The sequence below is a fragment of the Suillus subalutaceus genome (genome assembly GCF_016647625.1).
Source record: "Suillus subalutaceus strain FC151 chromosome Unknown DFJ58scaffold_60, whole genome shotgun sequence".
NCBI classification, from domain to species: domain Eukaryota; kingdom Fungi; phylum Basidiomycota; class Agaricomycetes; order Boletales; family Suillaceae; genus Suillus; species Suillus subalutaceus.
Genome location: NW_024540309.1, coordinates 64,686 through 81,224, shown reverse-complemented (window position 1 = coordinate 81,224; position 16,539 = coordinate 64,686). Strand labels below are relative to the sequence as shown.

At 49.6% G+C, this 16,539-nt stretch overlaps 3 protein-coding genes across 3 annotated transcripts; 2 read left to right on the top strand and 1 right to left on the bottom strand.

Annotated features, from left to right (window-relative positions):
• Positions 1–2,329: 2,329 nt before the first annotated feature.
• DFJ58DRAFT_790927 (uncharacterized protein) lies at positions 2,330–3,124 on the top strand. The gene is made up of 4 exons (XM_041390292.1): positions 2,330–2,482; positions 2,544–2,624; positions 2,682–2,753; positions 2,818–3,124. The coding sequence occupies exons 1-3, from the start codon at positions 2,351–2,353 to the stop codon at positions 2,691–2,693; spliced, it is 225 nt and encodes a 74-aa protein (XP_041243380.1). The 5' UTR covers positions 2,330–2,350; the 3' UTR covers positions 2,694–2,753; positions 2,818–3,124.
• Positions 3,125–4,114: 990 nt separating this feature from the next.
• On the bottom strand, positions 4,115–5,182 carry DFJ58DRAFT_841863 (uncharacterized protein; the record flags this gene model as incomplete). Its single annotated transcript, XM_041392758.1, has 5 exons — positions 4,115–4,204; positions 4,236–4,250; positions 4,476–4,708; positions 4,748–4,837; positions 5,038–5,182. 5 exons carry the CDS (start codon positions 5,180–5,182, stop codon positions 4,115–4,117), a joined length of 573 nt encoding a protein of 190 aa, XP_041243379.1.
• A 1,334-nt stretch (positions 5,183–6,516) lies between these two features.
• Positions 6,517–7,434, top strand: DFJ58DRAFT_914376 (uncharacterized protein; the record flags this gene model as incomplete). The annotated part of the gene is made up of 3 exons (XM_041395382.1): positions 6,517–6,543; positions 6,591–6,895; positions 6,952–7,434. The coding sequence occupies 3 exons, from the start codon at positions 6,517–6,519 to the stop codon at positions 7,325–7,327; spliced, it is 708 nt and encodes a 235-aa protein (XP_041243378.1). The 3' UTR covers positions 7,328–7,434.
• Positions 7,435–16,539: the final 9,105 nt, after the last annotated feature.

Below are 16,539 nucleotides of genomic sequence, written 5' to 3'. Positions count from 1 at the left end.
CGCATGAGCGCTTTATCTTACACCTAGTAGCAATGTGCTCACCTTCAGCCACTGGGCGACGGGCGGAAGGGCACCAACCGCACCGCTGAGCGCATTGGTCACGGCAAGTGCCTCCAGCCAGAAAAATACCCGCTCGTGGTCGAATAACAGTTTCACCTCTTTCGCGAGTTCCTTGTCGAAGGCTGTATTTAGTACGTGCGACGTCCAAAATCGAGATGAATATGACAGATGTGGGGGAATGCATTTTTGGACTCGTTCTTGCAGCCCGGGATCTTCGCTATTAGGTAGATACGACGACTTTAAATCACAGATATTGAAGCAAAGACCGTTTTTCATCACTCGAAGTGATGCGAATGCAAGGTCGTGTTGTGCCCTTGACAGGTCGATGAAAAACTCTCCACTGAATCATTCGTCCGTCAGGAAATCGTGGAAGGATGCATGAAGGGGTCGGATTGGAGAATCTGGATTGGTGGTGCCGCTGAGGAGGGAGCCCATGTATGTAACCATAACCTTCACGTCGAAATGGTCCTCTTGCTTTGGAAAATGGTGCCTCATAGCGTTCAGGGAAGCTAAAGGAAGGGGTTCAGATGTGACTAGTATTTGTCCCATTGCTGAGCGAAATCTCGCTAACGCAGTCAACCGCAGTTCCTGCGAATGCAGGGACGTATCCCCGAGCATGATATCGTTTAAAATGACGCGATACATGTTGTACAACAGCGGGCTTCTCTTAGCAGGTTCGAGTGACACCACAGCCTGGTAGCACTCCATTGGAGATAGCCCAGCATGGGATTCTTTGATGTATTCGCAGGCGAGACGCGCCCACTCGAATAGTCCATCAGCTTTCTTAGCGAGGACTGCAAACTCTCTGTCCTGGAAATCCAGCCCTTCCAACTCCTTGGATACGTAAGCACAGATGTCGCGCTTCGCAAATTCTGGTGGAATATCATCCATCGACATCTGTCGAATATGCTCAACACCACGAAACTTGTCTTCGATATCATCAAGCGGGCGAGAGGTAACGATGAAGCGAAAGTTGCCAGGAAGGTCTGTGATTTTTGGAACGTCAGGGTTTGGATGTTTGCCAGCTAGAATACGGAGGAGGTCCATTCGTGTCTTCACTCCGCCGCTCTCGTCCAGTGCATCGATCACGATCACGATGGGTCCTACAATTGACCCAGATGACTTCTCCAATGGTTCGACAAGAAGGTTCTGCCACTGCTGGATGATATCCGCAGTATTCTTGAGCGAATTCGCGGTCTTAACTGCATCTGCTAATGCCCGTCTCATCTCTGGGTCACGGTCAGCCAGGTCGCGCGCAATCGTGGCAAAGATCTTTTCGTGGCGATCATCTACTCCTCGGTTAAAACAGTAACACGAACCAAGCCCTCCCACGTCTTTGAACCACTTAGCAATGGTGTGGGCAATGGCCGATTTGCCCTTGCCTGCAGGGCCAGATAGCCACAGCACGCGTGGAATGTTGTCCCCAGTGCTGTTGACCCATTCCGTGATCTGGGAAAGGATTTCCGTGCGCGTCCCTTGAAGGCATCCTTTTCTGGTATCTAGTCCCGCGCGATCCGCATAAGTCATACCGCCGAGGTCCAATGTTTCTTCTGAAAAGGGTATGAATATACGTGAAGTCATAAGGACGTCCGAACCCTTACCCATACGATGTACGTGTATGGCTATGTTGTTGGCGTGTGTGCGTATGTTATGGACGCCTATGGCTACGTCGCGAGTAGCCTGGTCCCGCAAGTTTTGCATGAGCCTATCAAACACGTCATTGTACTTTATGATCGTATCGTCTGCTTCCGAGACGACATCCTTTCCAAGTATCTTCCCTATGATGATGGTAAAAGCTTGAGACGGTAAAGTGCGCAACAGCTTGTTAAGACTCACAAAAATTCTTGGTCTTCGAATAATTATTGATAAAATGGGCACATTCACGGGTCTGCTGAGAAATCTTGCCAAGGATGATGCGCATCGACGAGAGTTGGTCAAGCATGTCGTCTCGTGTTATGAAGCGGTAGACATCACATATCTTCTTGAGAAGTTTGAGTACCGCTGCGTCGCGATCCGCATGAGCTAGAATAATCTGTACAAATGATTGCTGAGTGGTGGGAGACAGGAAGAGATAAAGAGAAAACATACTTTGGCTGCAAAAGACAACACGCCCAGTGCCATCTTTGCATACGGATGTACCTGTGGAACTATATTAGTTTGGTTCTGATCGAGAGGAGGGCCTGCATACATCTGCAATCTTTCCGATAACAGCGTCGAATATCCTGAGGGGTTCGAGATATGTGTCTTGGAAACTGTCAGTAGCATCGAGATCTTCTGGTGTATCTTGAACATGAGAAACCACGGATGTCACAGCTCTCGAAGGTGGATGCATGCGTTTTGCAGCCTGTTGTGCATCTGGAAGTGCCGATTGCGTATTACTAGTATCAGCCTCCACTTCCACACCAGACGGAGCCAACTGAACCTGCGCGACCACCAGAATTTAGAGAGAGAACAGTGACTGGAGGATAAGTATGAGAACGGACCTCGAGATTCGGGGTCGATGGAGCACGTTCATTATTGACATTCAGGGGAACAGGGCTGTGGGTGCGGGAATCGTTCGAGCGCTTGTGGTAATCTTAGTCGTATTCCAGGACACTCATTATACATGCTCGTGGACCCACCAATATCCTTAACTTCTTCGCACTGTCCTTAATCTTCTTCAGAAGCCGACCGAGTTTACTACGGGGTCGGTGCTAGACGAAGGATGTGTCAATGTTTGGAATGGAGTGGACTGAGTGATCCTCATCAGTCACGTACCGAGTTTCCACGAACTGTTACCTCGCTAGTTGTGTGAGTCGAATCCCTCCGAGTCCGAGTCGATGAGTTGCCTTTTCTCATTGTGAATAGCAGTTGAAGCGAAGCAAGATGATAAGAAGGGCCTTAGAGCCTACATCATTCATATAAAATAATAGGCCATTCTTAGTACCACAGCGTAAAACAACGGACTACCGCCGGGGGGAAGTGTGGGGAAATTTGATACTTTCCCAGGAATTCCTTGCATTTCTCTCAACGAGTCAGATTATTCTAAAACTTCCTGTATATTGTATCTATCAACTTGACTTTGATGCATGTGAGGATTGATATTCGACTCGGACGCGCGCGCGTCTGATGCGAGATCTGAAAATCGCTAAGTCCCTTCGCCCCATCATATAATTACTGTCCCGAGCCCTTCATACAACGACGACGACGTTGGATACCAGCACAATGCCGGACGAACAACGTGTTGCATGCTATTGTGCGCAATGCTCGCGCCACAAAGACGGATCCGTGTATCAGACCCGGCAGGTCATTGCGAAGCACCTCAAGAAGCATGGTCCTGGACCGAAAGCTCGAGGGTATATGCAGAATCCAGCGCCATCAACTCGTCAGCCTCTTATTCCGCAGACTAACGCACCTGAGCGTCCGCGTTCATCTTCCAAGTTATGCATGTAGTACCAATTTAGGCTCAGAACGAGCTGGCGCCAGACATGACAGATTGGCATTAGCGAGGGACGGCCAGCAAAATGCAATATGTCATTCGGCTTCATTTGCGCGTCAGCGAGGTGGGTCTTTTTCATTCGCAGGATTATGCTATCGAAGGCGCGATTTAGATCAAGCTGATCTTTAACGATTCGGGCCCTGTCAAACTGTTCTGGCTCATAATCAATCCCCAGAGGTTTTCCCAATCTGTGGGAAATCTATTCCAGCTTCCGTATCTCTTTCGGGACCGGTTCTGCGAACCCCGTTGTTTCTCTTGGTTTGTTTCAACGTCTTGTACTCATTGGTAACTTCGTGCCTTCGTTCTAACATCTGCCCGAAGGCATTCATGGACGCGCTGGTCATCTCGATGTGCTAGTCTGCCAAGACATCCAGACAATTATGACAGGTACCCGGCTCCCTGTCCATTCCACCTTTCGTTCGAAGACAAATGGAGCCCTCAGGTATGTATCTCATTTCCAAGTGATATCCCTAAGTTAATGTACGCTGCCGTTGCGTCTTACCAGAATCAGCCAACGCTTTGTCCACGCCTGTTGGCATTTGACAAGAAGTGCATGCCTTCGTTGGCGCATTTATCCTATCGTCTGAGCTGCATCTGAGCAGTAAACTTTGGGACACTCAAAGAAACGAGCCAAGCTGATACAGCTACCGATGCGCTTGCCTCAATCTAGAATCTATACAGGCCATCTCTGACGCACTGTCAAGTACTGAGGCTAGGTGGGGTGTTGGTCAAGATCTCTTCCGGCGATATAATGAGGTACTTGCTCTTTCTCTCTATCTTGTGATATTTATAATGCTTCTCCAGGATACAGAGCTTATGGAAGGGGCGTTTTGTCTGGAACTGCGATCACTCGGTAGGCCCTTTTTCATACCATTTCCAGCCATCTACTGAATCGTCCCCCACTGCAGGGATTGCAAATGATGCACGATACACCCACCTTTGGGGGTTTCTTGCATGCTTTCTGAACATCGCTTCTGCATGACTCCAGCAACCCAATGCCGTCATACTGGGTGATACCTCCGCCCTCTGCGAGTGAGTGCAATACCTCCTGCTCTGTCATAGACAGACCCGCTAGTTCGTCAGCGAGGATACTGGTAGATCCACTGGCAACGTGCACATCAGCAGATGTGCGGCGGAGTTGTCGCACTAGCGGCGCTGGCCTATGTGCAGCTATGGGAGCATTTGTATTAACAGAGTTCAAATACTGACAGGGAATACTATCACTTGTGACTCGAGGACGACGACAAATAGAAACATTACGGACGGCACCGCCTCGCTGGGGATGCTCCACTGCTGAATCTGGAGTACCGCAATAACGTTCGAAGTATGGGAAAAGCTCAGCAACCAGTACCCCGAATAACCATACCATTCACGCGATCACGCCAGTGCACACTTGTTAATTCCCTTCGACCAGATATTACTAGAGGAGTACCGGAGCCGTGTCTGTGGCCGCGGCATACATATCACTGCATTCGTGACTAGCGAGTTTAACGACTTACTCGTTCCACTCCACCTCGCCGATGTTCCCGTCTCACAGTTCAATACTCTCGATGGTGCCCTGTGTGGATGATGATAGCCTAGGGGCCACGCAAACCTCAGTCTACTCAACCTACAACAAGACGCTCTGACCCATTTTACGGCCATGGGCAGGCTTCGCGGCCGTGTGTTCTTCATTACGGAGTACCCCCCTTCTTCTAACTCAGAAGTAAAGCTCCCCTATTTTATCGAACGTTCACTTCACCGCACAAAATTCCATTCTTCCATAACTTTCGCTGCTCTCGTCCCGCTCCAGGACTCAAGGCGCGCTTATTTTACGGTGGTCGGACGCGCGCATTTGTATAAGACTATCCATCATACGGTTGTATTCATTGATGTGCTACATGCTAGAATACAAATAACACAGCATCCCAACGAAGTTTAACTGTCACGTCAGCAACAAAAAGCGCCATGTCAAGTAAGGAAGGAGAGACATGAGCGAAGAAAGATGGTAGCGGTTGGGGGAGGGCGGGAGCCGGCGTGCCGTCAGTGGGGATACACGGTTGAGGATTGTATACTGCTTGGTGATGGCTGCAGCATTAACTTGAAGCGAAGATGTTGAGCAGAGTCTGGGGTCTTTTCATTGTGAATGATGTCAGGGTGTCCGAACTTCGAAGGAACCGAGAAAGGTCTGAATGATAACAGGTTACCAGACACCGGCTGACTTCTGGTGCCCCGGATCATGGGGTGCTGATTGCACCGGAAAGGATAGTACCGAAGTACATCCAAATATTTCCACCGCCTCAGTTCGCTTCACGGCAACACTAACCGTACTTAGTCTTCGACTCACTTCGTTCACAATGATGGTGCTTAACTCCTTTAACAAAGAATGTAAAAGTGCCAGCCTAGCCTGAGGATGAGGTACATTCAGCGGAAACGAGGAATGATGAATAGCCCCTGAAGTTCTAGCTCTATTAGCTCTAAGTGGCGGTCACGATGGCTGATCACGAGACGGCCAGTATTGAGTCTACCTAAATGCATCTATCGAATATCCAGTTTGCTTCGCGGCAACGCTTAATTACGCAAGCTCGCTAACTCGGACTCCGGTCAACAATAACATTTTACTGAATCGAGCAGACGTAAATAGTCTAGGCTGTCTACATGAATTGAGCATCTTGAGCATCACACAAGGCAAAGCAAAATCAATTCAAACTAGGGTCGGGGAGTTTGGCGCAAGTGCTTTTACGATACGATATTGCATCGACTCCAACCAATGAAAAAAAGAGTACTACGGATCATACGAGAAAGAGTCGCGTAAGAAAAGAGATAGGGGCGACCGCCCCTCGGCACATCACTAGCAACTCCCTTCGTGCAAATTCTCGTTATTATGATCAACCTAAACAAATACTAACTTACCCTCCCTATATAATGCACAGTCTTCAACTCATTCATTTCAATTCAAACACAACCAACAAATCATCTCTCCTATTGAACGCACAATCATGGTTTTCTACGCATATGTCAAACAGGTACGCCCAAAATTCATTCTTCAATAGCGTTCTAAATTGCCATTCAGAGCACCAACTACGATTCCTGGCGATACGTGGTGGCTTTCGCTAGCCGTGAGGTTGCCGATGAGTGGTGGCGTGCCGTGTCCACTTCCTCCGTCGCTAGTTTCACGAACAGTATTAAGCGTGTCAACGCCCAGTTCTACCTCCATGATGTGAACCAGGCCAACGTCGCCAACTCCCTCGTCACGACTGGGGTTGCGACCCAATTCCTCAACAAGGTGATTTTCCTGTTGATGGACGACCTAGGTGGTCGCCAGTTGAGCATCATTCCGTCGCCTTCTCATTTCGTGGACCACGTTAGCGAGAACTCGTGAGTTATTTCCTTACAGGATATTCCACTTTCGGCTGATAGCAACCCTACAAAAGTTTCTACATTCGCTCCAAAGTCTCTCCTTACGTGTACTGGTATTTCCCCCCCGATGTCATTCCCACCGCGGTCTATGTGTCGCACACTGAACGCACTCGTTTCCGTATCGCTCGTCACACTAGCGAAGGTGGTCACAAAGGGACCATCATGATTGGCTCTGACCATGTCCATATCACGTTGACCCTCGCCAGTCTGTCCCTTGACGTCGACGCCAAAGGTCAAGTGATACTTTCAAGTGCTCCCAGGGAGTTCTTGTTTGGTGACCTTTTGGGAAAATTCACCGTGGGGCCTACTGTGCAGGACAGTAAGGGTCAGAGCTTGAACATGCGGGAACTTTTCTACAACGAAAACGGGGAAGATTGGGAACTCGCTTAAACTGCTATCGTTTCATATTAGCAAATGAGACATAAAGTTTGTCTTGTACTAGTACTGTACTACTGTTGTAACACCGGAGCAATTGCATTTCTTGTCGACGCCTACAATCACCGTTGTACAACCATAGGGCTTTGAGACGCATCATGGATCCATTTAGATAGACCTCTCGAGTCTCGACCGACTTCCAACAACTAGCGTTTAGAGTTGCCTCTTGCTAATAGCCGGATGACCAATATTAATGAGTGTGATTGATCATTACGTACTACGAATGTTCTGACCGCTGTGCTCTAGGTCCAGTTGCTTATTTCCGTTGCCTGTGCAATGTTGCCACGACGTTCTTTTGCCAATGAATAATAACTCACAGTATCATTCGACAGAACCCTCTCTGCACTAGAATCGGGGACCATGGAACCGGGCCATGCCAGGAGCACAGCAGAAAAAACAGTCTAGATCTCAAATGAGATGTGTCGCCAACCAGTGCCAGTGAGTGAGACGTTCCAATATTGTTCAATATTTGCAAACCTCCCAAGCCAATCATAGCCTCTCAAAAGCCTTTGAACTCTACGTCGAGGACTCGAGCAAACGATAAAATTAAATTGCCGCGGGTCTTCCGTTTAAAATCCCCTCTCCACTACTCATACGTAGAAGCGGGAACTCGGCGACGGGGCTGAGACTTTTCTTGGCAAAGTTCCTTCGAGTCGCCCTTCTGACTATTCATGCTTAGCAAAAACCTTCTAACAACGAGCATATCTTACATATATACACGCGTTCGTGTGCAAATCATAGGATCCCTGGACGGGCATTGAAGCTGAAGATTCTGCCCGACTTTATGCATCTCGGCCACCAAACCAAGGAGGTGTAGCATAGGCGCACCCCACCTGATCGCTGCCACGGCAACGTCATTGAGCACGAGCGCACCTATACCGGTGACAAGCTCGGGCGGGATATACACGCTGGACAGGTTAGCACCCCTCATAGTCCAGAAAGCAACATTGCAAGGACAGAGTGTTCGTTCCAGCAGAAGCGACAATTGAATCATTATAAGAAGAGCGGTTTCTGAGGAATCAGGCCGTCAACTCCACATCCTCCACACAAGGATGACGAACTTGCTCAAAAAGATCGAGAATAGTCGACCACACAACTATTTTCGGGTCTTTTCTTGCGAGGATGCACTTCAAGTTGGAGAGCGTGTCGGGTCAACTCCTTTGCGAACCCTCTTCAGTTCCATGTACGTAAATATGACATATAAAACTTGCCTGCAGCTCGAACACCGCGGTCGCACCCAAAAATCCAGCAAAAGCGATCGGAGAATACTGATTCTTGCATAAAATGCTAGTTTCAGTGTACACCGATCGCTATCGCTAGGACATGAGCACACTTGCAGAGCTTGATCCTGAGGAAGTAATGTGTCGAGTCATCGCATTCTCTGCGGACTCTGCATGTACGACCAAACAGATCAACTTAAACTGACCTGCAACCCAAACATCACCATCGATATTATACTCTGCAAAAAATCCAGCGGAAGAGATGCCTCAAATCTTACTTTCTCATCTTTTCTCGAGGACAGGAGCGCACTTGTAGAGTTTGATCCCGTGGAAGCAGTTCGCCTCGAGTCGACTCTTCAAATCCTCATCAACTTCATCCATGTAAACATCATAGATGAACTTACCTACAGCCCGAACAACACAGTGTTCCTCAAAAAAAAAAAACCAAAGGAGAAGACCGGGAGAATATCATTACCGCCATCGTGTCATGCTGATATTTTCTCCATCTTTCTTGCGGACGTGAATGCTTGACAGACGAATACGTTTTTTCTTATGTATAAAAGAATATCTGGGGAATCGGCAACTATCGGGTCAAATATTCATGGTACATACCGGTACCAACAACTGCGTCAGTCAGCGGTAGGACAAACGAGTGCGTAAGCATGAATGCATCAAGCCCATTCTGACCATTTCAGAATAGACCGGAAGAAGAGCGCGAGGCCGAGTTATAGTCTACGGACAGGTCGATCCGGCTGTTGGTCGCCAGTATTGGTATGGGTATCTGAAATGGGTGACTGTTGTTGTAGTGCCCTTTTTGATTAGCCAGTTTAGCCCACTAGCTACTAGTCTGCGAGGCAATACGTCAAACTAACAAGCCGACGAGGCATCAAGTGTCTCAAACGACAAAGATGGCAATACACACGCGGTTGATGTTACTGCTAGTGATGAAAGTAAATGCTCGTCTGAGGTAGCGGGCGGATATTTTAAAAATGTTTCGAACAAAAACTGTGTACTAGCGCGTTGAGAAAAAAAACGACGATGTTGAACTTGAGAATGGTACTCACAAGTAGTTGAGTCAAGCAGTACTGTGCGTCGCTCATCACCGTGGTTACCATGCGTATCAAAAGGCTCCACCGCACAAAGCACGGTGGAGAGTGGACACTGTGGAAGAACATTAGTTATCAGACGAATTTTACCTTGCCAAGGGTAAATCATATACAATTGACAAAGTAAAATTCGTCTGATAAATTGACATAACATGGAACAGACAGTGCTGTGCCGTGATGTGAAAAAGAAAGCAGAACAGAACACGCGCGCCAGTTGAGGCCTAAGGGTCGTCACCGTTCACGAAGAGCGGCAGGCGACGCAAAAGGTAAAATATGTACAAGTTGAACCCGATCAATCAACCTCAACGTCCAAAGGCCAACCAAACACTCCAAAGCAACCGAAACTCCAGTCGAATGACTCGAATCTGAGATTCGAGTGCACCTGGTAGTTGAACAACTTGAAATCAATGCGGGAACGGGTGAGATAAGACTCTGGATCATTAGGACTATAACCGTAAGCGAGTTCCCCTCAGATAATGCACAGCTATACACAACTGCCTCATATCCGTCAGGCGCACGGCCTCATCTCAACTTTGATAAGTACCTCGACCGCCTTCCCCCCTACAGACATATCATCTATCTCCCCTAGGCAGACCTTGGGCAATTAACTGTCCCGCAAGTTGCCATCTGATCGAAATGTCAGTTCCTCTCAAAGTACGTCAAACTTCGCTAGACATGATTTACCCTCATATTCTCTCCTCCACCAGCGATCACTCCCATATGTGCTTACACCTCTGCGGAAATGAAGACACCGCTACGCTAAGCCCTGCATTGGAGAGGATAAGTGAGCCACGGAAATTGACAATATGCACCACCAAATAGTGAGTCGCAGTCTACTTCTCCTAGTCTCATATGCAGAGATTTACATTGTCACGCATTTGTTGCGAGTTCAACGCAGACTTATTGAACTCAATTGTATACTCTTCCTGTTGAGTCTCCAGAAACCAATTCAGACTATTGAAGAGCTCCTTGACGAGGATGTCCGTTGTGACACCCTGGTGCACCTGCGTCCAATATCACCCTCAATTCAATGTCATCTATCGTGCCGGAACTTCTCATGTTAGCCCCTACTAGCTCTCCGCATTGCCTCAATTTCATCCCCCGTTCGCTTGCTTTTACCCAGTGTCCAGTTGTTTTTTCACGCCCCACAGCTCACAACATCCTACACGCATCGTTTTCATGGTGCTCTCGTTCTCACCGCCTTTGTCGTGGATATCGCAATTACATGCTGTACTGTACAATGAACACTTGCAATGAACTCATATTCCATACCCTGTGATCTCAGCTTTTTGGCCCAGTTTGAATGTACTTGATTTGAACGACCATGTGCACAGGTGACCGCAACAACATGTCCTTCTGTTTCTCAGTCCGCGCACTGATGCTATGCATCACTTCAACACAATCCACTGGTGCACGCGCAACTGCATCTCTGATGGAATCGGCATGCCTTATCCGTCGTTACATGCTATCACGAACTAGCACGAACATCATAATTACTGCTATAGCAATCAGCTCAAGTCATCCACATGGACGAGCCTGAACTCAGGTTAGATGCTGGGTATAGAATAGAATACGAAGTATGATCTACTGTACACTCGGTCACATGTAAATGGTATCTGAAATCTTCATAATGGATACATTGCTGCGATCATCATTGGTTCTAAGGTCTGCAAGTCTTGATTTTAGTAAGCGCGAGGAATAGAAAGGTCTTCGAAGCGACTCACTCCTCTCGGCACTTTTGCCAGTGTTGTCCATGTGCCATGCAGCTCAAATCAAGGTCAAGACCTCTGGGTATCACTAACGCAGTCCCAGGGCTCCAAAATGAATATCGAGAAGCAGGCGGTACCCAAAATAACAGCCGATGTTTGGGTCCTATCACCCATCCACTACCATCCAGGACAAAGGGGGTCGAACTACGGTCGCAATGGGATGCACCCTCCATTAACTCAGAAGTGTCGCAGAGCGCATGGGTAGAGTTGGACGAGAAGCGAATGAAGTGATTGTTCAGAGTGTTCAATGTCATGGCAGTGGTAACCTCGATCGTGCGATGTTCATCTGAGAATGCTGGATGATCTAACTCAGCACACTGTTGCGATGGCTGCCCCGTCCCTGCATCCCACAGCCGAACAGTGTCATCCAAAGAAGCAGTGGCGATGCGAGTGCCGTCCGGCGAGAACGAGACCGAGTAAACTGAAGAAGTGTGCCCCCGCAAGGGCTCACCGACTGGCTCCCCCGTCCCTGCATCCCACAGCCGAACAGTCTTGTCATGCGAACCAGTGACGATGCGGGTGCCATCCGGCGAGAATGAGACAGACAAGACTGGATGAGTGTGCCCCTCCAAGGGCTCTCCGACTGGCTCCCCCGTCCCTGCATCCCACAGCCGAACAGTCTTATCGTCAGAACCAGTGACGATGCGAGTGCCGTCCGGCGAGAACGAGACCGAGTTAACTGAAGAAGTGTGCCCCCGCAAGGGCTCACCAACTGGCTTCCCCGTCCCTGCATCCCACAGCCGAACATCGTGGTCCACCGAACCAGTTACGATGCGAGTGCCGTCCGGCGAAAATGAGACCGAAAAAACTGATTCAGTGTGCCCCCGCAAGGGCTCACCGACTGACTTCCCCGTCCCTGCATCCCACAGCCGAACAGTCTTATCGTCAGAACTAGTGACGATGCGAGTGCCGTCCGGCGAGAACGAGACTGAGTTAACTGAAGAAGTGTGCCCCCGCAAGGGCTCACCGACTGGCTCCCTCATCACTGCATCCCACAGCCGAACAGTCTTATCGTCAGAACCAGTGACGATGCGAGTGCCGTCCGGCGAGAATGAGACCGACAAAACTGAATCAGTATGCCCCCGCAAGGGCTCTCCGACTGGCTCCCCCGTCCCTGCATCCCACAGCCGAACAGTGTGATCCAAAGAACCAGTGACGATGCGAGTGCCGTCCGGCGAGAATGAGACCGACAAAACTGAATCAGTGTGCCCCCGCAAGGGCTCACCGACTGGCTCCCCCGTCCCCGCATCCCACAGCAAAACAGTGTCATCACTTGAACCAGTGACGATGCGAGTGCCGTCCGGCGAGAACGAGACCGAGTTAACTGAAGAAGTGTGCCCCCGCACGGGCTCACCGACTGGCTCCCCCGTCCCTGCATCCCACAGCCGAACAGTCTTATCGTCAGAACCAGTTACGATGCGAGTGCCGTCCGGCGAGAATGAGACCGACAAAACTGAATTAGTGTGCCCCCGCAAGGGCTCACCGACTGGCTCTCCCGTCCCTGCATCCCACAGCCGAACAGTGTTATCCTCCGAACCAGTGACGATGCGAGTGCCGTCCGGCGAGAACGAGACCGAGTTAACTGAAGAAGTGTGCCCCCGCAAGGGCTCACCGACTGGCTCTCCCGTCCCTGCATCCCACAGCCGAACAGTCTTATCCAAAGAACCAGTGACGATGAGAGTGCCGTCCGGCGAGAACGAGACCGAGTTAACTGAAGAAGTGTGCCCCCGCAAGGGCTCACCGACTGGCTCCCCCGTCCCTGCATACCACAGCCGAACAGTCTTGTCATGCGACCCAGTGACGATGCGAGTGCCATCCGGCGAAAATGAGACGGACAAAACTGGATTAGTGTGCCCCTCCAAGGGCTCTCCGACTGGCTCCCCCGTCCCTGCATCCCATAGCCGAACAGTGGTATCCTGCGAACCAGTGACAATGCGAGTGCCGTCCGGCGAGAACGAGACCGAGTTAACTGAAGAAGTGTGCCCCCGCAAGGGCTCACCAACTGGCTCCCCCGTCCCTGCATCCCACAGCCGAACAGTGTTATCAAAAGAACCAGTGACGATGCGAGTGCCGTCCGGCGAGAACGAGACCGACCAAACTCTACCAGTGTGCCCCCTGAGCACGGTCTGAACAGCCGGCCAGTTTATATCACGTCCAGATGCCACACGAAGAGTATTCGGAAACCGTGCAGAAAACTTTCTCGATAGCGGACAGTTGACAGGCGAGAATGAGACTGCTGATATATACAGATGTGGTGTGCTGTGTAACATCATGCCCCCGAAGACTTGAATGAACCTTTGTACATCCATTGCAGTCGACGAGACATCTTTGAATTTCGGATGGCCCTGTGATTGCGCATGAGCGCTTTATCTGACACCTAGTAGCAATGTGCTCACCTTCAGCCACTGGGCAATGGGCGGAAGGGCACCAACTGCACCGCTGAGCGCATTGGTCAGGGCGAGTGACTCCAGCCAGAAAAACACCCGCTCGTGGTTGAATAACAGTGCCACTTCTTTCGCGAGTTCCTTGTCGAAGGCTGTGTTTAGTACGTGCGACGTCCAAAATCGAGATGAATATGACAGATGTGGGGGGATGCATTTTTGGACTCGCTGTTGTAGACCGGGATCTTCGCTATTGGGTAGATACGACGACTTTAAAGCACAGATGTTGAAGCGAAGACCGTGTTCCATCACTTGAAGTGACGCGAATGCAAGGTCGCGTTGCGGCTTTGACAGATCGATGAAAAATTCTCTACTGGATTCTTTGTCAGTCAAGAAATCATGGAAGGATGCGTGAAGGGGTCGGATTGGAGAATCAGGGTTGGTGGTGCCGCTGAGGAGGGAGCCCATGCTTTTTACCAAAAGCTCCATGTCGAAATGGTCCTCTTCCTTTGGAAAACGGGACCTCATAACTTTCAGAGAAGCTAAAGGAAGGGGTTCAGTTGTGCCTAGTATTTGTCCCATCACTGAGCGAAATCTCGCTAGCTTCTTCAAACGCAGTGTCGGCGAATCCGGAAATGTATCCCTGGGTATGATATTTGTCAAAACGAGGTCATACATGTTGTGCAACAGCTTGCTTCTCTCAGCAGGATTGCGTGACACCACAGCATCGTAGTAATCCCTTGGAGATAGTCCCCCATGGGATTCTTTAATGTATCCGCAGGCGAGACGCGCCCACTCGAAAAGTCCATCAGCTTTCTCAGCGAGGACTGCGAACTCTCTATCCTGGAAATTCAGCCGCTCCAACTCCTTGGATACGTAAGCATGGATGTCGCGCTCTGCGAATGCTGGCGGAATGTCATCCATCGACATCTGTCGAATATGCTGAACACCGTGAAATTCATCATTGATGTCATCAAGTGGGCGAGAGGTTACGATGAAGCGGAAGTTTCCAGGAAGGTCTGTGATTTTTCGAGCGTCAGGGTTTGGATGTTTGCCAGCTAGAATACGGAGGAGGTCCATTCGTGTCTTTACTCCGCCGCTCTCGTCCAGTGCGTCGATCACGATCACGATGGGTCCCATAATTGACCCGGATGACTTCTCCAGTGGTTCGACAAGAAGGTTCTGCCACTGCTGGATGATATCCGCAGTATTCTTGAGCGAATTCGCGGTCTTAACTGCATCTGCCAATGCCCGCCTCATCTTCGGATCACGGTCAGCCAGGTCGCGCGCAATCGTGGAAAAGATCTTTTCATTGCGACCTTCTACTCCTCGGTTAAAACAGTAACACGAACCAAGCCCTCCCACGTCTTTGAACCACTTAGAAATGGTGTGGGCGATGGCCGATTTGCCCTTGCCTGCAGGGCCAGATAGCCACAGCACGCGTGGATCGTTGTCCTCAGTGCTGTTGACCCATTCCGTGATCTGGGAAAGGATTTCTCTGCGCGTCCCTTGAAGGCATTCTTTTGTGGTATCTAGTCCCGCGCGATCTGCATAAGTCATACCGCTGAGGTCCAGTGTTTCTTCTGAAAAGGTATGAATGTATGTGAAGTCACAAGGACGTCCGAACCCTTACCCATACGATGGACGTGTATGGCCATGTCGTGGACACCTATAGCCACGTCGCGAGTAACCTGGTCTCGGAAGTTTTGCATGAGCCCGTCGAACACATCATTGTACTTTTTGATTGTATCGTCCGTTTCTGAGATAACTTCCTTTCCGAGTCTCTTCCCTGTGATCATGGTAGAAGCTCGAGACGGTACAGAGCGCGACAGCTTATGACACTCACAAAAGTTGCTGATCTCCGGATAATTCGTGATAAATTGAGCACATTCACGAGTCTGCTGAGAAATCTTTCCAAGGATAGCGTGCATCGACAAAATTTGGTTAAGCTTCTCGTCTTGTGTCATGAAGTCGTAAATTTCAGATAACTTCTCGAGAAGTTTGAGTAACGCTGCGTCGCGATCTGCTTGAGCTAGAATAATCTATCCAAATAATCGCTGAGCGGTGGGAGATAGGAAGAGATAAAGAGAAAACATACTTTGGCTGCAAAAGACAACACGCCCAGCGCCATCTTTGCATATGGATGTAGCTGTGGAACTAAATTAGTTCGGTTCTGACCGAGAGGAGGGCTTGCATACATCTGCGATCTTTTCGATAACAGTGTCGAATATCCTGAGGGGTTTGAGATATGTGTCTTGGAAGCCGTCAGCAACATCGAGATCTTCTGGGGTGTCTTGAACAATAGAAACCACGGATTTCACAGCTCCAGAAAGTGGATGTATGCGTTTTGCAGCCTGTCGTGCATCCCGAAGTGCTGATTGGGTAGTATCAGCCTCCACTTCCACACCAGACGGAGCCGACTGGTCCTGCGCGACCACCATAATTTAGAGAGAGCATAGAGACTAGAGAACAAGTATGAGAACGTACCTCGAGATTCGAGGTCGATGGAGCACGTTCATTATTGACATTCGGGGGAACGGGGCTGTGGGTGCGGGAATCATTCGAGCGCTTATGGCAATCTCAGTCGTATTCCAGGACACTCATTATACATGCTCGTGAACTCACCGAGATCCTTAACTTCTTTGCACCGTCCTTTATCTTCTTCAGAAGCCGACCGAGTCTTCCACGGGG

What these genes read in the sequence shown, in the direction of transcription:
- DFJ58DRAFT_790927 (XM_041390292.1), top strand. Translation starts at nt 2,351, where the DNA reads ATGAGAAACCACGGATGTCACAGCTCTCGAAGGTGGATGCATGCGTTT. An exon ending in CCAGACGGAGCCAACTGAAC is followed by an intron (nt 2,483 to 2,543) that starts CTGCGCGACCAC and finishes ATGAGAACGGAC; the next exon opens with CTCGAGATTCGGGGTCGATG.